The sequence below is a fragment of the Haliaeetus albicilla genome, chromosome 18 (genome assembly GCF_947461875.1).
Source record: "Haliaeetus albicilla chromosome 18, bHalAlb1.1, whole genome shotgun sequence".
Taxonomy (NCBI): Eukaryota; Metazoa; Chordata; class Aves; order Accipitriformes; family Accipitridae; genus Haliaeetus; species Haliaeetus albicilla.
In genome coordinates, this window is record NC_091500.1 from 15,480,433 (window position 1) to 15,504,821 (window position 24,389).

General features: G+C 39.2%; 1 protein-coding gene across 8 annotated transcripts in view; it reads right to left on the reverse strand.

Moving 5' to 3' along the window:
- Positions 1 to 5,719: 5,719 nt before the first annotated feature.
- The window catches only part of GREB1 (growth regulating estrogen receptor binding 1), a 115,220-nt gene continuing 96,550 nt past the window's right edge, over positions 5,720 to 24,389 (reverse strand). For 7 of the 8 annotated variants that reach the window (XM_069805786.1, XM_069805785.1, XM_069805784.1 and 4 more), the window contains 11 exons: positions 23,076 to 23,178; positions 21,202 to 21,360; positions 18,643 to 18,785; positions 17,732 to 17,893; positions 15,848 to 16,052; positions 14,897 to 15,071; positions 13,738 to 13,956; positions 11,779 to 11,914; positions 11,043 to 11,243; positions 9,283 to 9,421; positions 5,720 to 7,466 (listed from right to left, as the gene is read on the reverse strand). In XM_069805786.1, the coding sequence (XP_069661887.1) occupies positions 7,303 to 7,466; positions 9,283 to 9,421; positions 11,043 to 11,243; positions 11,779 to 11,914; positions 13,738 to 13,956; positions 14,897 to 15,071; positions 15,848 to 16,052; positions 17,732 to 17,893; positions 18,643 to 18,785; positions 21,202 to 21,360; positions 23,076 to 23,178 (1,806 nt within the window). In that variant the 3' untranslated portion in view covers positions 5,720 to 7,302. The remainder of the gene's footprint in view (positions 7,467 to 9,282; positions 9,422 to 11,042; positions 11,244 to 11,778; positions 11,915 to 13,737; positions 13,957 to 14,896; positions 15,072 to 15,847; positions 16,053 to 17,731; positions 17,894 to 18,642; positions 18,786 to 21,201; positions 21,361 to 23,075; positions 23,179 to 24,389) is intronic. The other variant, XM_069805789.1, reaches the window with a different exon arrangement.

The following is a 24,389-nucleotide window of genomic DNA, read 5'->3' on the forward strand; positions in this document are numbered from 1 at the left end:
CAGCTGTACTTGCCTCTGTCATCCTCCTTATCCCAAACTACAACATGAAGAGCTTTTTAAAGTCTGAAACAGTTCCTAAACCGATTTATTCTGGGGTCTCGAGACAAGCTGTGACATCCCAGCTGAGAGGGAAACTCACTGCTGCATGGAGTTGCCTTTAAGCTTTGGAAGTATTGGGAACAAGGTGCTATTCCTGTGCATCAACCAAAACTAATGCAGCTGCCAAACTGCTGCAAATGTCTGACATGGCAAAGGAAATGTCAGTTTGCATCACAGGACAGGCATCGGGTACTAGCAACGCACTCTCGGCTCACTCCAGTTACTCACTGGGCCTATGGGAGTCTGTTGGGCTGCCCTCAGCATCCCTCCTGCGCTGTCACGCAGCCTCGTGCTATCAGCTCTGACCTGCTCCTGCCCCTGCAAGTCTGCCACTCTGATCTGCTGGTGCCAGTCCTCGATGGACTTCCCACCTGATGGGTGACATAGGATCACAGTACATTGACTTGGAAGGCATCTGGAAGAGACCTAATTTTCAGAAAAATTGATGCTTACTTAGATTCTTTCATGTTCCATGTTAGAAACTCAGAATCTAAGGTGGCCCAATCGCCAAGTCACTCTCAAGTTATAGGCTAATGCTTCCATGAGAAAACAGCACAGCACTTAAGTTACCAAGATGCTCAAGTTACTTGTACTTCTGTTGTACACCAAATGTTAAGGTTGTGAGCACAGAAACCCACTTATTAGCTATCTGACAGATCACATTTTCTTTCTGGAACAATTTTTGGGAAGGAAATTCAATACAATTCTTCTCATTTCAGCTAAACAGGGAAGTGCCACACCTAATGCATTTCAATGGCATTCCTGCTTCTGCTGAAAGGTCTATTCACTAAACTTAAAAGATAGGAACCACTGTTTGTTTGAGTAATTTTCCATTGTCCCACCCATTTCTTCTGTTAAATTTGCTTTCAAGCTGTGATGGGTAAGTATAACAATCTATCAGCAATACTGTTTAAATCATTGTAATACGTTGTGTAATGTTTATTTATAAAATTCTTCAGGAAGTGGCTGTGCATCTTTCCCAGCACACTGTATTTCTGAAGTCTTTGTCCTATTCTGCACCATCCAACTTCTGGACTGTTCTGCTTTCACTAGGCAGCACTAACAAGTACTGGTGTTTCTTCTGTGCAATGTATATGAACCTAACGACTGCTGTTCCTAGATCAATGCATCTGATAGTCTGGTATCCTATGTCTAAGGGTTATCATCACCAACACTTCTGATCAAGAAATCCAGAAATGGAATAATAACCAGATGCAAAAAGAACTTTCTCCATAATTTTCATAAATTAGGACAGCGGTTCCCAACCTTTTCCCAAGGTTGCCATTCCCACCACCTGCTCCCCTTCCCACCTCCTCCACTGCCATGCCCACACAGCTAGGCCACTCTCTCTTTGCCTCTTTCCCAGTGCCCCCCACGACCCCAGCAGCTGCTTTTCCGTTGCTCCCTTCTCATTTCCCCACTCTCAGGACTTCATGACTTTGCTCCTACCTCCCCAAAGGTAGGACACACATGGAACACAGGGGCTGACACAAAATTCATGGAAGATATTCTCAGACTCAGTTCACATAAGCTTCACAACGGTTTTTGGGCTCCTGCTCAGCTCGTAGCCTCTGTGAGAGCCTGTAACAACGAGTTTCATTGGATAATTTTGCAGTGTACACAGAAATCTTGATACCAGTTTTAAACATTGCGTAATGATTTCACTGCATGATGACACAGGGTAAACAGGAGCCAACTTCTTTTTATAAACAGCGTTTGTAAGTGCTGTATCATGAGAAAGAAAAAAATATTTGTAATCATCCCAGAATATTTAAATATAGAATATTAGCTCATGGTAACCTTCATGTGAACTTTGCTTTGCTGAACTGATGAGATTATGTCATCTTATTTTTAATAGAATAATTGTTGAACTTAAAGATTAAGATATTTTTAACAATCACAACTCTACTGTACCAGGACAGTGTCACTCACCTAAAATAATTTAAGTTTCTCTGGCCTTTTCACGTTACTGCACTTGCCATGGACAAAGCGTATGGAACTGCTCTTCTCTATGTTTTCTTTCTGTAAAGGCTTTTGTCTTGTACACACCCATGGCAATTTATAGCACCTTGGTACCTGAAATAGGGCTATATTAAGAAAGAAAGAATAAAATCTACCATACACAGCTGTTGAGTTGTAACTCTCCTGTTTTGCATCTCCTGCAGAGGTAAGATTCAAGATGCTGCATGTTCAGCCCAAACATGAGCTTAGTGGGGGATCTCAGACTGGCACACAGTGCTGCCAACCTGTCCCAACACAGGTGCCATCTCATCTGGGACAGATCTATGTGATTTGTGGCTGATAAATCAACAGTATTTAAAAGGATAATTTAACTTTGAATAGAATGAAATCACACCATCACCAAAAAACAGGTTCCATTTGTTTGCACAACCACGTTCTGCATAGGTATCATATGATGCAGAATTAATCCAGTGGTTATCGCAATACCCTGTGAGTCAATAACTGTTCTCCAAACTGTTACTGGTCCCTATAGGTAGTAACAAGTAAAAACTCACTTTCCTATCAATCCTGTTGTCTCTAAGTATAAGGAAAATTGTTAAATTGCTGTTAACAGTGCCACTCAACATTTTCTATAGCACCTCAGCACACAGTGCCAGAATAATACTCCTTAAGTATGTTCATAGTTTAAGTGCATAATCAACACATCAGTCATGTAACAAGTGTGAAGACATTTCCTTCTGTTTATATTACTGTGTAAATCTAAATCAAATGTTTCAATTTTCTTGAGGATTTTAATCAAAGCCACATTTACATATGAAGCAGCTTTATGAAGCTTTTCTTAAAATCATGGCGTTTAATTCCAAACATCTTTTTCTCACTGAGCAGGAGTCTCGCTGTTATATCCGACACTCCATCACTCCCTCACCAAATAACATGTCAGCCAATGGGCAATGCCAGCAACTGGGCTAGTGCCTCAAAAGTCCCAGAGTTGTGTCCTCCACAGTACTCAATGGTTATTTTGGGGGCTGTCCACACAGGACTGGAAATGTTATAAAAGCATTTGCAAGTGACCAGTGCGGCAACTAAATTAAGTGCTCAAGCTATCTGTACAGGATTCCATTTATTTCACAAAAGAATCAAACTTCTATATGTTTCAACAAGGATCTGGAAAGAACTAACGGCATACAGCCAATATTACTAACACAAAAGCACATATCTGGCTCAGCTGGGATGTTTGCCAGTCCTCAGAATACTTAAAGATAAAAACATTCCATACACATACTCGTGACTGTCTTCAGCCGCATCTTCCCAGGCGTACACCAGGCCATCCTCTGACCTGACCTTGTAAAACTAGTTCTTCAAAGGCTTGGCAAACATGTAGCACAACAAATTCTAACGTTCACTCTTGAAAACAAATGCCAGGTGTTCCGAGCGGCTCCCACAACCAGAACCACTGAGTATTTCTTCAGGTGAAGACTGGAGCAGGGATAAGGGATAAGTGGTCGAAGACAGCCAAAAGGCAGAGGATATACGGGACTGGCTTTACTTTTCGTTAAAGAGCTGCATCCTTAAGGAAGTAGGAAAAAGGAAAGAATACGGATTTTATTTCAGCATAGCCGCCATATTTCAGTGACAGCTGATGAAATATTAAGGCTGGTTGCTGAGGGGTAGGGGACAATGTGTGGGCGGAGGACTCTGGTGGGAGAACTGAAAGGCAGAGTGGCGGATTGCGCATGGTGCGGTGCAGTGGGTGTGTGGGTGCCTGCCAGTGTGCCAGCCTGTGCTTGCTTCCCTTGCTCTCCATTTTCCACCCTGTAAACCTCTCCCTTGCCCCTTCCTTTGGGTTGTTTGTCTATTACTGGTACTTCTTTCTTTTTGTGTGACACATTTCACCACAGAGTGTCACAGATACAGCCTTTGAAAAGCAGCCCCCTCTTCAGCAATATTTAGCAGCTGTTTTTAGACACAGAGTGGGAGCCAAGATCTGTACATTCCCTATCACCACAACGGGAGGCACTTGCTAGGGAAGGATGAAATCCCTTACATCCTCTAGTGTTCAAATCATCTGTAATGCCCAGATGATTATATACCAAACATCAGTGCTTAAGTGCTTGTGAAGAGTCCTTTGATAGTGGAGAGAGGATGGTAAGAACGAAAATAATGTCACCTTCCCAGTAACTGTCTCTATATTTGGATACTGTCTTTTGCAGAAGCTGAATCATAAAATACTTCACTCTCTGACACACAATACAGAACATGCTAACAATACGATCTGCAGGCGAGAATAGTGGATGACTAAACCAGCAAGCATGGAAGGCACTAGAGAAGAAGGTAGAGGCTGTAAAAAGTCTGTAAAAGCATGCAGGCAGTGCCTTTTATTTTGTTTGCTACTACATTGTCAAGTCAATCCGTGTGATGGAGAGGTCTATCTTCTTGCCACATCCAAAGTCAGAAAGGAAATACTTACTTAAAAGACTTGTGTACATAATAGGCATGGGCCAGGTTTTCTCGCAAAGGTCACTGGGACTGAAAGCCAGTAATTCCCTCCCACAGAAGGCAAGACAAGAGAAGGGCAGAGCTGGGTCTTGGGTTCCCAGCCCTACAGATGCACTCTGGTAAACAACTGCAGCACAAGTTGCAGCACAGGATGCCAGTCTCACCCAAACAGATTTGCTTTTATTTATCATTATTATTTATCTGTATTACTGTATCACCTCAGAGTCCCAGCTGGACAAGAACCCTACGTTGTCCCTCTCCGTGAAAGCTTACACTCTAAAGGAGCTTGGCTTGTAAACTAGGTCAGGGATGAAGAAACTTTTAGATGGAGCTCTGGAGAGTGCTCTCCCTGACTCACCTACCATTACTTTTTTGGCATCCTGTGAACAAAATGCTGTATTTTTCTACCATGTTGGGTGCACAGCTGGTTGTATGATGGGAAGTAACTGCATTTGGTCACACAGTAAGTGCATATCTGGTCTTATAACAGGATATGCTCCATCTGACAATGGACCGTGCAAGCAGGTTTCACCATATACGATTGCTTATGTATATACTCCATGATGGAGAATGACTGCGTTTGGTCACACGATAGACATACGTCAGGTGAGGCCAGGTCGTGAGACTCCTACCCTCTAGACAGGATACAGTAGGTAGGTAACTCATGGAACAAAAGGTTAATGCAGAAGCAACACTCAGGAGTATGATGATTTCAGCCCACTAGCAGCTGCATTTTGTCAAAGTTTTGAAGACTCTGTGGCAAAACAGAATGTTAAGAAAGGATGTGATTTATTTTTTATTTATTTATTATTATACACTTTAGGCCTTTTTTCAGTTTCTTGGAGAAAATGGATGTCTGAAGACTTGCAAAGCAAATCTCAGATCTAAACCACAGGAAAAGTTAACAGACACTTGGTATAAGTTAAGTATTTGGTTACATGAAAGGAGATTTCAACCTGCCGTCTTTAGTTCCGAGTTCCTGTAAAAACTCTTATACCTTTGAGGCTGTGTTATGCTTTAGGCCATTAAGCAGTACTGTATTTTCTCTTGATCAGTTCAGGGCATTTCTTAATTATATTAACTGCTTTCAGCCAACCCTTTTCTTCCCTCCCCCCCCCCCCCCAAGCATACTTGACATTCCTGTACATCACCAAGACAGATGTCCATGCAGCATGAACTTTATTTATAAAGGATGGACTAGACATGAATGTCACACTTCTTTAAAAAAGTTTAAATTAACTAATCAACTGGTGAAAACTGAACAGGTAATACTATTTACATAGGACAATGCTCACTTTCCTTCCCAAAACTTAAAAGTGAATTCTCACTCTGAAACAAGGACAATGAAATAAAGAAACCCACTGATTTCTAGCAGTTACCTTGTAAATAGCAATCTAAGTCTCTCGAACTTACAGAACTTATCTTTTCCCTGTAAATTAACCTAAATTATCTCTTTGGCATAGTCATACTGGTGTCTGCATTTCAAGGCCAGTGCCGTGACGGGCTCAGCCACCTAATGGCATTTCATCAGTATAAAATCAATGATCCTCCCATTGGTGTATCCAGCAAGAAAGGACTGCCCAAGTATTAGATGTCTTCTGACAATGTCTATGCTCATCCTTCCTGCACCTGGACTGAGTGAAGTTAACACTGATTCTATAAAGACAAACAGGAAGTTTGCAACTCAGAGAGTATTTCCAAAAACGTAGACAAAGACTGTGATCACTGACTTTACATTTAGAGTGTACAAAATACCGTGATGCCTGGTGCCATTCTAGAACATGTTTTTAGATTTCCATCTGAATTCCTCAGAGATGTAGTCTCCATTTTCTCATTCTTTTGAAGCACCTTGGCAAGAAAATATCCCCAGAAAGTGTACTGGGAGGGTTTCAGAACCATCTCATCTGCTATCTTGAGTGCACTGGGCCCAGCTTGAAGTCTGCAGCCAGTGCAACAGTTTAATGAGAATCCAGAAAACACCACTGTTCTAGAAGTAATAAGTCACTTGCAGGTCAGTCTCACCATTTGATCTCTTCAGTTACTTAAGGTAATTTCAGTTTCAGGTTTAAATGTTCAGATCTCATTTTAAAATCTACTTTCTTGACTCTCTTCCTTATGCTAATAAAACCAGACACATAATTATGCCTCTATCCCAAGAGTCCTGCATGGTAAACCTATCCAGTGTGGCACCTGTTCCAAAAATTAAGGCTCCAACTGAGTTCCCACTACTACAGAAATATACTTTACAAATCTTCATATAAAAAGCCTACCTGGATCAATCAGTAGCAGCATACCACAAAACTGTAACAATTCCTGTTGCCTTGTGCCAACTGTTAGATAAATAAGACTTGTAAAACAAAATCTGCTCCTAAATTTACATTTCCTATTTCTGGAATGTACAAAAAGTTTTCTAAAACTCTTGCTTATGATCTTGCATGTGGTCTTTTTTGTCACAGAAGAAGTGCACTCATTGACCTTCCTTCTGATCCAAAATCATTTCCACAATGCAGAGTAGTAAGTTTCAGTGTCTCTCCCAGGAATTAGGAATGATTTCCGTCAGATAATTAAATGAGAAAAGTCACTTCAGTGTTTGGAAATATGAGTGTAAATTGTCTCATTAGATATTCTAATAAACAATGGAAAACAGTCCTCTTTCTGTTCAAAAAGCAGAGCCTCTCAAAAGTAAGTTTGTGAGATTGCAGCAAGTAGTGTCTTGTATCATTCAGTAAATGTGTCGTTTTTCAATTAAATATGTCGTCCAGTCAGGAAGAAAAGTGGTCTGTCCTCTTTTGCATTGGCAGTCTGGAATTCATCCCGCAGTCGGAACTGCCACTCGTCTTCCAGCTCTAGCCGGACAACAGTCTGGCGAAGAGAACTGCGATCTTGACAAATCACACACAGTGTGGCACCTAAGCAGACAGTTAAAAAGAAACCCACGTGAGTATCCCCTTTGTTCTCAGGTCACCCAGCTCCCACCACCCCTTAGCATGTAGAACTCCACCACTTTCAAAACAGGAGTTAAAAGTGGGCTTGGGAGAAAATAAAGACACTCATGTAGGACTGAGGAGAGCTATGTTCAGCTCTCTGTTTATCAGGATCTTCTTGTGTAACTTGAGGTATCTAGTATTCATCTAGTGAACAGGACTAACAATACATTCCCTACACTTTAGGGTAAGGAAGGGCAACGCTGTCGGGTCTAAAGAGGTGGTGATGAGTCCTGGTAGAAAACAAGATGAAGCCCTACATCCATTACTGTTCTAGCCCTGCTGATAATTACCTTGTTGAGTGAAACTCTCACTCAGCAAAACACTTACACCACAAGTCAATCACCATGAAGGCTGACTAAGCTCTGCTTTGCTGACCAGAAATGGTCTAAACATGTCCTTAAAACTAATCACAAACTTTAGCGCTTTTCAGATTGGTAAACTAATGTGCCAGCAAAGAAGAATCTGGTCTGTATGGCTATGGGCACAGGCAAATCCAGAATGCCAAAGTAAGAAAAATCATATTTCAGTAAACAATATCAACTGCCTTGACTGGCATGCTGATACCATTTTAACTTGCATGCATGATTTCCTGGCTTCTGAGAAGAGTGCTCAATTAAGAGCAAATAATTATCTCACCAGCATTCAATAATCTGAATGAGAGATGGTGAGGTAAGTGGAAATGCCCAAGACAAAAAAAAGCTGAGATTATAATAAAAAGAAACAAGACAGACAGCCATGTGGTGTTTAATGCTCATGTGGTGGGTTAGAAAATCAAGTAAACTGCCAAGGGAGATGGAGAAATCCCAAATCAAATACACTTTGTTACACGCTATAAAAATCATCTTGTTTATGCAAAATGAAACTGATTGATAGCCTCTGGTCACTAAAAAAATACAGTACAAAAGGACTGCTTTCATTTGCAGTTACTCTGGTAGCCTTGTTAGAGAAACTACAGGCTGATTAAAATGTGGACAATGCTCCAGAATGAGCATAGGCACTGGCACTCCTGTGGCTTCAGTGGCGTGTGCAGGTAAAAGCACTGTACACCCCAATTTGCACTTAGCTACACATACCTACATGAAACTGTATTAACTGCAACAAAGAACACAGCAGTTCATAACAACTCTGCCTGTTTCAAGAAGGCATTTGCCCTGGTGTTCTTCCTCCAGTGACAGTTATAGCTGTGACTGAAACAAATCCCCAGAGCGCTAAATGCCTAAGATAGTAGCAGAAGAATCCAAAAGAAGTTTGCAATGTGACTACCTGCAATACAAATGGAAGTTATTTGTCTCCACTGCTATCCACCATCATAAGGACTGCATGGAGAAGAAACTGGTTATTAGGAATAAATTTTAAATGATCCAGCTTCTACTTCCAAAGATGGTAAATAGATTTTGATGGAGGCTTGTCCATCACCCATTTTCTAAAGAAAATTAGAAAACCTGCAAGAAAGGTAAATGCTTCATATATAAATCTTAAATACCCAGTTTTCAAACATGAAGTAAAGAGTTATGCATATACACTAGGCATACAGAACTTATAGCAGTGTTATATACCAGTTTACTACAATACAGAGCCAGCATGATCAAGCATCAAAGATGGGTGGGACATATAAAAACAAATATGAATACATGTATATACATATATATGTATGTATATTTTCATATAAAATACATTTTTCCCCAGGTTCCCAAAGTCAGGTCATATAATTCTCTGTAATAAAATTATTGCAGCTCACCTTTAAGAAAATGAAACTTCTTCAAAAAGCTAGCTACAACAAAGGAGTCACAGAGGTATAGCAGGAGACCACTGAATGTCAAACCAGAGGAACTGATATTCAGAGAGTGAGGCCGAGAACTCACATAGCAAACTGCAATCTGATTGGGAGAGGGGAAAAAAAAAAAAACATTTTTCAAGCTTTTATATAAAGCTAAGGCTTGATATCAAGCTTTCAGTATTTGCACCTGATTCAAATTCAGAATTGCTTTCCAACTCCAAATATTGTGTTCTTTAAAGTTCCTTCTTAAACATCCCTCTACTTATTAAAAATCTACATAAAAGCACTATTCATAACTATCTATTAGTCATTACTATTCACTACTATTATTATCATGAGGTTTAGATATGATAGGGTTTGAAAGCTGCAGTAACAATAGCTCCCCACAACAATAATGTCACCTGCGTGGCACAGTTTAGTTACACATGAGCAAATATAGTAACTGTGCAGCCAGACATGAAAATAACCCTTTAGAAATGCCTAATTTCATTTACATTACGATAGGATTACTCAAGTCAGTTGAGTTGTGCGTGTACATAAATGCACAAGGTTTCCTCTTATTTAATTTGTTTTTATGGCTGCTCCCCAAATCCACTAGGAACCAGGAATATTTATTGCACTCTTTCAGGATTTATAAATTTAAATCAAGGAATCTTCCACACAAGTGTTTCCAAAGTGCCATGGTACTACTTAACTAGGGCAGACCCTAAATCAGCATGGCATAAATCAGCATGATTCAGTGGAGGAAGGTTGACCCACAGCAACTGAGACTCTGGCCCAGGCTGCCTATATTTATCTATATTTCTTCAATCCTATTGTATCATATTCCAGCTCAGGTAACAATTCCAGAACCAAACTGAACTCATTTCCTGCACTGCATGGTTAGAGCTGAAAGGATGCAATGGATGAAGACAGTAACCATATAATGCCCTTCCACAGAGTTTGTTTTTCCAAATATGGTGGGAACATAGACCTGTAAGATCTCAGCCAGAAAGGAAATGAAAAGATATAGTTCAAAATGTTCTGAGAGCAGCATATATGGCAAGGTCATTACACAGCTGTTTTGGTAAAGAAGTTTAGTAAATCCAGCAAGACTGAATTTCATTTAGTATTCAAGTCAGGTGAAAAGGTAAAAACAGTTTCTCTCTCCTGAACAACACTAACTTAGTATCACACTTCTATCTGACCTACATTTGAGTTTAAGTATGACCTTGGCTTTAGATCCAAACTCATCAGAGAGCACCAACAGCTCCTGAGATCTCATGCCAGCTTCTCCCATTCTGATTGTTTTCTTGGTATTTGTTTCACTGCCTCAGCTTATCAGTCAAAAGTAAACTAAAAACATTTGTATTTTGAAGTGCTTTCTAAGGGTTAGCTACTATTTGTAAAGAACTCTTGTGGAAGAAATTTGTTGTAGGAAGGGCCAAATTATAGCAGACAGAAAACACTTCTCAAAGAAAAATGTGGTCTGTGTTAATTCAGAATCTAATATAGTTCACAGACTGTATTAGCATTTAGGACAACTCTGGTACTGTTCTCCATGTACTTTACTTGAAGCCTCTAATAGTATTTCTATGGGACTAAAATTTTTAACATTACAGGGATCTAATACCTGATTCTTCAAAGGCTGTGTAACTATTATTAAGGAATGCATCAACAAACTCATCCAAAACATAGCCTATACATTTCTAGAGCTGCTTGAAAATTATTTTGTGCGGTACCTGTGGTCCTAAGTTAAGGTAACAGTCCACAGATAGTACTGGATGGCTATAATTCTTCAGTGAGAGAGGGAAGAAGCGATGGCTGTGATACTGGAGGTATTTTTCAAGGAGCAACTGAGCAGGTGCTGCCAAGAAGGTATGCTTGCTGTCAGGAGCACAAATGTACTGAGCAGGGGAGATTGAAACTGGAGTGTCAGATACCTATGAGGAAAAAATATTTCTGGTACAGATCAATCCTGATCAAGTTGTACTTATCTGAATTTTGGTTTGTATAAAATATATCTCTATCCTACAAATCTAAGATTTATATAAGAAGCAAAGTCATTCAGCCAAAAATATCTGCTACCAAAAAAGTTTGAGTTTCACAGAATTATATTTGTATTTATAGAGTCTTTGAGGTTTCTTCTTTGAACCCAAAGTACTCCTACATATGAAGTCATATGAAGATGAGCAATTCAATAGCTATAGATAAAAAACTCATAGTGACTGGTCATTTGGATTGTAAAGAGACACTTTAGCTATTTTTAAGTTTTAAAGGAAAATGATTAAGGAAAGGTACATTTATGCCAAGAATATTGTGGATTTCAGAAAGAAATTTAAAAAAAACCCACATGGCACACATAACCCATTACTGGCATTCGGTGATGCACCAAAATACCTCAGCTCTCCTGGTTACAGGGTACAAAAACGAAAAATGGAATTTTAACAACAACGAAACAGAGGTCTCAGTTCCCACCTTAGACTTAATGTGGAAGGATCGCTGCCCTCCTACTGCAATTTGCTTTTTCATGACACTGAAGTGATTGAACCGACAGATGAGAAGGCCAGCACTGTGGACACGCAAGTTGAAGTCAACATCATCACATGTAAATCTGGAAAGAATAAAATCATAGCAGTTCAGAGGGATGTTTCTCATCACACACTAACAAATACAAGCACGCCAGGGTCTTTGATCAGCGCTGTAGAAAGGACAAGTGTCAAACATACTGACCCTCCACCAGTGCCTATCAGTGAGGGAAAGAGGCTTCAGTTTTGTAATAAACTAGGCTAGAATAAGTTCAAGATAAGAATGAGGGAGGGAACCACTTAGGGAGGGAAAGGACCAGAAACACAGAGAAAAGTGGAAGGAGAAAGGTAGTAGATTGACAGGAAAAGACCCAGGAGTTAAAATATTTTGTTTGCTTTTTACTACAACAATGCAGTCATAGAAAATAGCTACATACATTACTACTCCAAATAAGGTCAAGGAAATTAATTCCTTTGACTTCCAAGGAAATGGATGAGGCCCTACATTTGATTTGTCAAATGCACAGGTCTCTGACTACTCATTTTCCCCTTAGAATATGAATATCCAGTAAATTTTTCAATGTTCCTCTACAGAAATAATGTCATTTTACATTAGAGACAAAAACTATTTGAAGACAAGGAGTCTTTTCTTAATACAACAGAACTGCTCAGACATAGATAGGAATAAATTAAGCAGAAAGACGCCAAACATACCTGAGCTAAATTTGACCTGTTTTAAAAATAAGATGGAACAGAATAAAAGGTAAACTTCTAAAGCTGACTAAATCCAAATACCTTTGGAAAATTCAGACTCAGTTCTCCATTTTGAGTATATATATTATACAGCAAACAGGATGATGTGCAGAACCATTGGATTAACATCCAGGGCTTGGATTTGAGAGCTCAGCGATTACTGGAACAGTTGACATCAGTGAGAAACACAGCATTTAATTATAGGTTTTTAAAATCTTGTCTTTGATCTTAGTAATATTTACATGGATATTTGGTATGTCTGACTGTCACTGTCTCTGTGTTTTAAAAATGTACCTTTTTCCTTGCCAGCCCAGGCTTGGAATGCCATACAATACTTCAGGCTCAACAGCACACACACAGAGGATTATGGCGAGCCATGCATGGTTTAAAGACACAGGCAGGGAATGGGTGGTGTGATCTGGCATTCCTGACATTTTAACATTTCTGCCTGTACTCATATCATTTTGCTTTATTGTCATTCTCTTCATTAGCCCTTCATAATGCTTCATAAGGTAATACAGTTAGACAGCCTGGGAGCATAGTTCTGTACGACGAGTTGCAGAGGAACAAGTTTAAAATGCTCTTTTAAAGTGTCAGGCTGGTGACGATAGAAATTTAAGTCATTTATTTATCGACAGAATAATGAAAGCAGAAGTGCTTCCCTGCAGTTATAAGTAAACTTGGACTTCAGAAGACATCTTCCTGAGATAGGAGAGTTCTTCTGAGAAGTACAGTGACTGATGTTCAGTTATCTAAGTCTAGGTGTGTAAAGCCATTTTAGATTACCTGGGGTATCCCACCTAGCTTACAGAAAATCACATGTAGATTTCATGTCATACCTGCCACCCCTATATGGACATTATGCATATTCTGAGGTAGAGGCCCAAAGGCCACTTGCAATAGACAGCTGGGAGACCAATACTGCAGGGCACACTGCTGAGTATGTCTACCCTGTAATTCAAATATGACTGTTTTATTTGGAACTATGGAAAATAATGTCTTTTGCCAACTGCTGGCAACTTGGGAAGAATGTGAACTGACAGTATGAAAACAAAATCTGTCTGCATCCCATTAACAACCTCCGCCCAAAAAGCTTTGTAAAACATCCTTTATTTGGTTCATTATCTGTATTGAAAGATGCTACTGATTCACTTACCTGTTCTGATTGTACTGTACATTCTGTGTCAGATCGACATTCAGCATAATGAAATCATGCACATGGCAGCAGGAGAATGGCTCCTTGATCTCAGCACTGTTTGTTTTACTGGACCATTTCCTCATCCCAATTAAGGCATAGTGAGTGACATTGGGAGTTGCTTCGATATGTTGCAGAATTTGCTTCAAGGAAACATTCCTTTCAGTCCACGTATAGTCACTACAATAATTACAAAAATGTGTAGAGAATATTCAGAATCTCATTCAGCTGAAGAGCAATTCTTAACAGTTGAAAGTAGTTATGAGTATCAGGTAGATAACTTCAGTGTTGTCTTACTTTACTGCAACTTTTTGTCTCTCACTCTAATCAAAACTTAAAATTAACTAGTGCTTATGTGGTGGGGACTGGTATGACCGATCTGAAGCTTAGTATGGATCTTTCAAAATATTCATTCAGATATGTAAACTTTTAAAGTTACCTGGATAATGTTCCAAATTACTTTGGGAGGGTTGCTGACTTTGTAGACATAGCTTAAGTGCAAAGTATAAGATCCTCCTAGCCCACCCCTAGAGTCCATAAATCTCAGTTTTCACTGAGTTTAGTTCTCTTTGAAGGTTTGCTGTAAATCCTGCATAGCACTGTTCTGGGAATAGATAAAAATATCTAGTACAAACAATGTTCTAAAGTAGAGAAAACAAAAATACTTGTTTTGGGATTTGGGGAGCTAATAAAGGAGCCATACAGACTGGGACTGATAAAAGAGCTGAAGGAAATTAGCTGCACAATTTGCACAGAAATGTCTTTTAGCTTCCTTAGAAAAATCCTGTTAAAAATGTACATGTGAATGCCCATGCTTGTCCAGTATATCAGGGATTGTGTGAAATCTGCAGTCCAAGTAACTCTAGTTTGAACCGGAGTTAAGCTCTACAGCAAAGGCTGCAGGGCACTTAAATCCTCAGGGGACAGGAATGAAAAACTGGCACTAAACTATGTGCTATGCAAAGGCAGGTATCTAGGGAAAATAATTCTCTCATTAGGTAAATATTATTCTCTGCTTGTACAGGGAAAAATTTGTAGTATATCAAACACAATTTCAAAACTGATATGCAGTGAAAGGTTAAAAGAAATCAGCTGAAAAAGCATATATTACTCTGTTTACCTTTTCCTGTCTCCTGAACAATCAAATTCTACTGAATTCCACATAACACAGGAGTCATCTGAAATTACAATGAAAGGCCAAATATCCTGGGGTTTTATCCCCAGCTCCTCCTGCCGATTTCGTTCAAGCTCCAAGTTATGGTAAGACAACTCTTTTATGAGGAAGTGTGCAGCACCTGAAACCAAAGACAAAAATCATCAGATTAAAAGTTGCTTTTAACTTGGAAGCCTTTTGAAGTGAATATTTCTGCAGACCAGGGTATGAGTCACTCTGAAGATTTTAACACCCTAACACTCCCCAGAGCTAACTTATTTTGTCACTTGCCAAGCAAGTAACTTATTGGACCCCACTGGGAAGCACATAAAATGAATCCTGATTTTCTAGTGTCTTAAGGGTTTAGCGACTTTTAACCTGACAGATATTTGGCTCCACTAGCATCTCTTAGTGCAAATAGAGATGTTGATTGACCAGCTGAACAGCATGGGAACAATTTCCCCTGATGACCTACTTTGAATGTTTGTCACTAATGCTGTCTATAAGTTGTTCCAGCAGTAAAAGCAAGGCGCTGAATATCTCACAGATACTGTATTAGCAGAACCTAACTAAGACATGTACTAATCAGTGCATCACTGCCTATGCTAATAGTACATAACTTATTTCTATGAGGAAACAGAGTAGGTAACTCCATCTAAGTTAACACCCTCAGCTCCCTTTAAAATTAATAGAGGAGAGTTAGTATTTCTAGGGTGCAATTTATCCAGATTGTTTTAGATGACCTGGATTAAGTGAATTGCATCTTCGACTGTGACAGAATGTCTTCAAAGAGAATCCAGATCACCAGATCAGATATGCTAGCTACAAGGTGTGTGTCTACATTTCACTGTTGAATAACAACACCTCAAGGGCCCAAGTCCTGTGTCTGCATTTGTTAAAACTTTTTGTTACACTTACCTACTCCTGCACTGTTGAAAATGCTTGGAAGAACAAGCATGATGTGGTTGGGCCAATACTTCTTATATATGGCCATTTCATATTCCTTGACAACTAAAACATGCAAATGACTGGCTCCATCCATTGCATGATATAAATTGAAAAGTCCGTGTTCATGACGACCAGTGGTGGGAGTAAAAGTGGGGCTTTTTATGTAATCTTCACTCTGTAAATAAAAAGAAGTGTGAGTTTCTGTATTAAGCTGGAGAATGTTTAAACAAAGAGAACAAGATCCTTCAGGAGAATAAATCAGATTCACTGACACTGGTCAAACTGCTACATTTTAAATCAGCTTAATAGGAAAATAAGCAACTTTTTTAAGAGTTGGGGAAAAGAAAACTCTATCATTTAGCTTATTTGACTGGTGAGAGTGTGGTGGACTGGATAGGACTGCTAACCTTGACCTGCCAAGAGCACAGGGACCTTGAGGCTACATCTGGAATAGGATTTAGGTCCATATGACATAAGATGGTAAGAAACACCCTACTCCAAAACTGCAGTACAACCCTTCTGACTGGCTATCACTCAGTCTTGAATGCATTGAAACTCACTAGGTGCTTCCAAGTTTGATAGTACAGCTTCTGAAAGCCCTGTTTCTACAGACATCCAGGACTGTTCCAGTCTGTGCAACTGATTTTAGCCTGGTTCCAACTAAGGTCATTAAGGACCCCCAATGTGCCTCTTTACAGACACTCTCCAAAGCCCTCACAGTTAAGCACTCCAGATTTAAAACTGCCAAAGCACAAAATGGTGGATTTGATGCCACTGGAGTCCACGAAAGGGAATTGAAAGTGGATCAAGAAAAATATTTTATAATGGTTGAACAATCTAGGTTTATATCCCACAGCACTTTTCAAGCCTGCAGCAAGATTGCAGGCACCATTTTGGAGCAAGTGAACAAAAAAAGAAGCAAAGGAAGAATAAATGGTTTTGGCAAAGCCTCAAAGCAGGTCAGTGGCAGAAGCAGGAAAAGAATCCACAAGGACCCAGTGCATAGTTCTGACTGCACAGCCAAGCACAAGTTTACTGGGTGAGGAAGAGCAGGAGGTTTCATCTTCACATTGCACAGTTGCTGCTGCCTTGCTGCCTGGGTTCCCCCATTTCAAACTTGAACTGGACATAAAACCCCGAACTGGAGGGTGGTATTGATTGATTATTGGTTATTGGAAGCAGCTTATTTTCTTCAAGATAGAAGTGCTACTGCTTACTACTGTTCCACAAATTGCTTCAATACTCCAAACAGTGTGGCCTGAGCAAGGCACAGCATCATCTTAGACATGGATATCAGGAGTCACTGTAAAGGCCAACATCAGAGTTTGCATAGCCTGTCCAATGGATGACCTTATAAAGTGTTTTCTACAAGCATGATGTGATTCTTTGGACAGTCTTAAAGCCATGACAAAGATTCTTTGAAAGTGTTATTTTTATATGACAGCAACTGAACATTTATGCAGAATATGACAGGATAATCCACTGCCTTCCTCTACAGTAAAAAATTGCTTCCTCTTAGTGCTGTATGATAAACAAAACCATGTCTCTGAGCAAATTGCTGAAACCATTCTCACTTTAACATCTTAAACACATAACCAAAGACCTTTTGCCCCAGATAGGAGTGTTTATACCAAAGGATCAACCTAGATAATGAGCAAAAGAAACAGCTTATTGGTGGCTTGACAGTTTTGCTTCATGTCTCCCTTTCTGAGAGAAAATACAAGCATAGTATCAGGACATCTTCATTATCTCTTGACAGCTGGACCAGAAGTGTAAAGAATCCTAATTCAACAAATTTTAATATTGGTGGTGTCTCTTTCCCATATATGGCCACAAATATAATTATCCATCTACCTTATCTGTGACTAGTGGTAGCCTCATGCTTTCCAATTGTCTTCCTGGTTGGCTAAAGACAAAGTGATGCTCCTTTGACTTTGGAATGATAAAATGCAGCTGGATCTCTTCTCCCAGCATAGAATAGGAAAAGGCAAATGCATGCAGAGTGGACTCATAAAGCTGTGAAAAATTAGGATAATTCCAGTGGTTAGAGTCAAACTACAAAGTCTCAGTGTAGTTAATACACATTTATAATATTACCAAACAGATGACAGTCACTGTATTGCATTAGATTCACTAGGTGTTAAGCAATGTCCCTTAGGCTACAGCATACACTAAAAAAAAAATATAAATTAAACTGTTCCCTCTTTTGAAACCATTGTTTCAGCTTTGTCTTGCAGATGGTACCAATACTTACAGGCCACTCTTGGCTTTCAGAAATACTGACATATTATAACCAGTATTTGCACTGCTAACATCTTCTTCCTCACATTCTAATAGGCAGGAAATTGGAGGGTTACTCTGAGGAAAACAGTCTGTATGCCACATGTAGACTACTCTATGCTGGACTACTCCTGTATCAGAAGTATCACCTTTTGCAGTTACTCAGGTGAAAAGGTAAGCAAGTCCCAGTGGGAAAAGTTTACCAGGAAAGTAGTTTTAACTGGTTGTATAAATGTAGAATGCAGATTACAGCACCAAATAAGGTACTGTAAATGAGGCAAGGATCAGTCCTCTGACGTCCCCAAACCTGCAGTCTGGTCAAGGCAGGCAAACTTCAAGAAATAACAAAATCTGTAAATCAGATGGTTTTAATACATACATACAACTTCTAAGCCAATTCAAATACAGTGAATGTACACAAAACTGTGTTTGGGTTGTGTCTGCTTCTTATTCTGATCTGCAGAGTAATATCTGGAAATCTTTACCTGGTACCTGGGATTGAAACCCATATACTGATGACATTGTTCACAGTGATGGTAGGTGTTATATGCTGCATACTTGGACAATCTCATCCTAGTTGTTTGACGGCGTGTATACATATCCTCCTGTCTCCTGCTCATTGATCTCTCTATTAAAAAAAAACCAAACAACTTAAATCTAACATATATTCAAGGCCAGAATGTACTCCCTTCTGACAAACTGTTTCTGTCACTGTAATTAGCTTCTAGGAACAATGGCAGGATTAAACACATGCAAAACAATCTATGAATTTGTTCTGAGCATATTATGCTTTATAATTTGTTATGCACAGCAAAGGGGACTACAAAGAAGTATCTGCAAATTCATGATTATGATAATTCTGTACAGATTTCACAAAAGACAGAGGTGTAAGCAAAACCAGATTATTAAAATTATTATTGTTGCTCTTTTTATTATTGGTTGAATGCTTGCAAAAATAATAAATAGTAAAAAAGAGACTTATGAGAGATATTTTTTGTCCTGTGATGGACATCACAGTAGATTATGTGAAACGAACTTGGCAAATTTAGTGACGTTGCTCTTTAGTGAATATCCACATTTTAAAAGAAGGTCTCCTTTGTGAGAATGAAGGAAGATGAGATGTAATTTCTGCTGAAAAAGACTTCTGTTATGTCATCTGGCCAAGCCTTGCACTCAGATTTTCAGCATCAGATCAGGTTGTTCAAGGTTGTTCCTTGGCCTGTCAGGTTTTGAAAATCATTAAGAGTGGAGTTTCCACAGTCTCTCTGGGAAACCTGCTCCATGGTTTGATGACTTCTTCTATTCTGGAAATATTTTTCATACTATTTAATTGTAATTTCCCATGTTGCAACTTGTGTCTGTTGTTGCTTGTTCTTATGGTGTGTCTCTATAATAGTTTGTGTCTATAAGTTCCCATTAGGAAGTTGAAGACAGCAATCAGATGCTCCTGCTAGACTTCTCCAGACCGAACAAACCCAACTGTCTTCAATTTTCTATGTACATCATGTGCTTCAGGCCTATAGACATCTTGGTGGCTACCTACTAGGCTCACTTCTGTATGTCAATGTCTTTCTTGTACTGTGAAGCCAAAAACTCAACAGAATACTCCAGATGTGGTCTTACAGGTGTCGTGCATAGAAAAATAATCATTTTTAGTAAGCCATTAACCCAATGGAGAACTGGTGACTCAAGTTCAAGTTGTTGTCTACCAGGACCATCAGGTGACCCTTCTCAAAGTTGCTGTCTATACAGCTGGCCCCAAGCTTGTACAGCTGCAAAAAATTATTCCATCTCAAGTGCAAGATCTTGCATTTACCTTTGTTGAACTATATGAGGTTCCTGTTCCTGAGGCTCCTTCCTGGAGATTCCATTTCTCCAGGCTGCCCAGGTCTTTCTGAATGGCAGCGCTACCTTCCTGCATATTGATGGCTCCCCCAATTTGGTATCATCCATCAACTTGCTGATGTTGCATTCTGTCCTTTTGACCAGGTTATTAATGGCAATCTTAAATAGCATTTGCCTCACTATCATTCTCTGAGTATTGCCATGCATACCCAGTTGTCAGTCAGATTTGTGCCACTCATCACATTTTGAGTCCAGTGGGCCAGCCAATTTCCCACCCCCTTTACAATCCACCCATCCAAACCATATCTCTCCAGTTTTGGCTGTATGGATATCATAGAAGATAGTGACAAAAGCCTTGCTGAAGTCCAGATAAAGCCACTGCTCTTCCTTTGTTCATAGTTCATCACAAAATGCAATCGTGTTTACCAGTCATGATTTGCCTATGATAGATCCATTCTAGCTGCTCCCAATCACTCTCCTGTCCTTCATCGGTCTGGACATGGCTTACAGGAGAGTTTGTTTCCATAATTGTTTTGAGGACTGAGGGCAGGCTGACTAGGCTGTAATTGCTTTGATCCTCCTTCTATCCTATAGAGGATGGGCATGGCATTTTCCTTTTTCCAACCATCAGGAACCTCCATCAATTGTTGCTACGTTTTAAAAATGATAGACAGTAGACTCACAAAGATGTTGGCCAGCTCCCTCAGTATGCTTGGATACATCCTACCCCGTCCCATGGGCTTGTGTATGTCCAGCTGGCTAATTCAGAGGACCAATTCACACCTCAATACTCCAGGAATCTAGATCTGGACGTATGCATCTCACGCTTTCCAAACCTAAACCAAAACCTAAAAAATAAACCTATAAACACTTTTAAGTACATAAGTAACTTTACCCACATAAGTCCCTTCATTGCTACAGAGCAGGACAATGCTACTACAGAAAAACATTCAAATACACAAACTTATTGTGGATGCAGAGCTTTTTTTAATTAAAGACTACCTATATAATATTCCATAAAACATTTATAAGGCCCATACTCTGGTGCTTCATCTGGCAAACTTGAAATCTTTTTTCACTATTACTTAGTCAAGTGCAATTCTGATAATTTCACTCTGTTTAAAAGTTTAACAGGATTCTCACATTAAAAACAAATAAATACCTATATGTGTACCAATCTAGATTTATAAAATTCTAACCTTCACTGTTTATAGTCTGAAGCTTTGAACAAATCAGACTTGCATCTTCGTATTTCGGATCATGGATAGTGTAGTCAAAAGGCATCTTCTTAAATGTCTCCAAATCTGGCCACATATCTCCAGGCTGATGGTAGTATTGATCAGATTCTTCTTTTATGTCTATAATATTATTGACAAATAAAAATTCATGTAATTACAATTTTTAAAGCTCTTTATATTGCTTCAGATGGTTTTGCTACACCTATTATTCCTGCATCATTTTTTCTTTCATCATTCTGAGGAAGCAATATTATTATGCATCCAGAGGTGTACCTTGGAACAAATGTACCTCATACCTCAATGCAATTCTGGCTTTTAAACCTTTGTTATCAATTTAAGACCTCTGTAATCTTACTGGAGCAGTTGGTGGGATGATGATGAAAACAATGTCAAGCGTCTAGTAAGGCTGATCTACCTGCATCTAGGCATTTGGAGTCTTTCCACTGACCACCACATTTGTGAACTCAGTTGGGGAAAGATATGTTATTTTCACTGAGGAAAACAAGCCCTTTTAAAGCTTCAGAAATTGCAGTACAGTGCAGAGTTAAAAGTCAAATGCCCCTTCTAGTGATAAGACCAGAGTAATCAAAGATAATTCACCCTTAGGTAGGAGAAAATAGTAAATGGTATTGGTATAATGTGCAGTGAAATCATGGCTTTTTCTGAAACAGGTTAACTGACATAAAAACCCAAAGGTACACAAGTCCTTACAAAATACTTTGCTACCTTTGTCAAGAAGATGAAAGATCTGACAAGAGTAAAATGGACAGTAGTGAGGAGTTCAGTTTGGGGGTCAGCTGTAAGTTGCTGTAAAGACCCATAACTCCATGTCTACGAGTATAGACTAAATGATTATTTACAACAGGTGAGACCCTGTTTTTTGGCACCCAAAGTAGATATGACACTCAGATGGAATTAGTCAGATGGTGAAATTATCTTCATACCCTGACTGTGAGTTACCTCTCAAATCCTGCCTAAAATATACAAAGGATTGCTTGCACAAACCTCTCCCCCAGCAGACTGGTCACCTTTTCCACAGGTTTTGCCATAAACCTTGGGGGATAGCTTCCTCTTTCTCAAGCACAGCTCAGTCTGGAGGAAGACTCCTGGGTACTGCCCCAGAAAGCCCTCAGAGACAAGAGCTGAGGCACAGTCCCACAGTGAAATGACTGAAGAGCTTCCCACCAGGGTCTGACGGAGGCAGCTAGCAGGCAGGTAGCACCCACCTGAGACTCTCCATAGCTGACTGTGGACATGCCTTTAGAGCAGAATGAGACATATCCATATTTTTCTGTGTAGTCCAGCCCTTAACTACTGAGACTGAGTGTCAGAAATACATCTGGAAACACAGGGGAGTAATACACTGTAAATAAAGGAAGTTGCGACTAAAAATAGCTATTAGAGAGCAGGAATTGTCTTCCTCCCTCATGTAGTCTTATGTACTTAGAAAATATCACATTGCTCGACATGGCATATATCTGCCAGAATTTCACTGATTCTTTTTATATACTTTACCACAAAAGTTCATTCCAATTCTAAACTTAAAAGCAATGGCTGGATATCATTAAATATATATATATAAATGCTGTTGATTACTTCCCAAGACAAACAGAGGTATGTGGTTTTCTTACTGAAAGGGAGACTAAACTCTAAATGATGAGTGAAATAATGAAATATTCTTAGGTACCAGTTGAAGATCACACGAAAATTTTCTTAAAATATTCCAATGTAAATTAATTGCAAAGGTGAACAGCATAGAATATACAGACTTCTCAATTTAACATAACAATTTTCTACAGTCTCCAGAAGCAAGTATTTTTATATCAAGAACTTACTAATGTTGATTTCTTCCTCATCATAAACATCCACTTCTGTCAGTCTAATCAGCATTCGGGACAAAATACTGAGGAACTGCAGATAGGCACCTGTTTTCCCTATCTGTAAATATATAAATTAGAAAATACAAAAGTAAACTTTAATTTTTCAACATGTTACTGTTCTACATATCTGAAAATTGCAGCTGCAGTGAAACCAAATATTAATATTCAGCGCTTGCATATCCCTGTATTTGTGTATTCCTTGGCATAAATTACGTGCTTAAATGCTCAACAGTTTTGTTCTCTCTATGCAGGAACCTAGTTTGGAAAATGCTAGGTCTAATTCTAAAATCACAGGTCTAATTACAGGCCCACAGACAAGAATTTTCTCTCCTGATGTTATAGTTTCTACATAGACAATGAACTTTTAAAAATCCATACAAGCTCATAAAACATTCCAAAAAACTCCTCAAACTACAAGATAACTACAGGATTACCTCAACCAACTCTTTCATACTTGCACAATTTACCAGTACACTGACTGGTACTGAAGTACAGTGACTATCCTGAAGAACAAAGTAGCATGCACCTACAGGAGAACTTCTGCAGGCCACTTCCACTCCTGGAGTACATGGTATATGTAACAATGTGTTGTTCCACCTCTTGTGCTGAAAATGTATTATTTCCCTTCCACTGTTTTAAAATTACCTTTTAAAAGTCCATTTTTAAATGATATTAAGATTATAACTTTCTCCTTTCTTTTTTACCCCGCCAACACACTATATACATTTTCTCTTCATTACATCAAATAGCAGTGCTGTCCTTTTATAGTTTTTTCAGCTGAAAGGTATAACCCACAGCCAATGATTTACTCAGTGGATTGTTCTGTGTCTTCCACACAAAGTTTGCTGATGATAACATCAAGGAAATAATGCCATATCTAAGCAGACAGCTTTACAAACCATTACACTTGAACAGGAAGCAGTACACAATGGGTTTCAATGGGAAAAAAAGAGACCAGCAAGCTCATGTCACGCTCACAGGAGAATGAACATGCTATGATTTTGTGTGTGTGTATAGTTCAGCTGCAGAATGGCACTGATGTCCAGCTGACAACTTAAGACTAATGTCACACCTGTACAGGGTGAGGTTAACATGTAGATGAGTTATGACAAATTTTCCTGTCTGATTTCGCAAAGTGGTATCAGATTTTGAACTAAGATTATATCACTACTGAATTGAAAACCCAGCTTCACTGGCACTACTGCTAGGACGTGTCAGAAGCATAGGGTGTTAATTACTAAATATACTATTGAATTTACTATTTTTCAT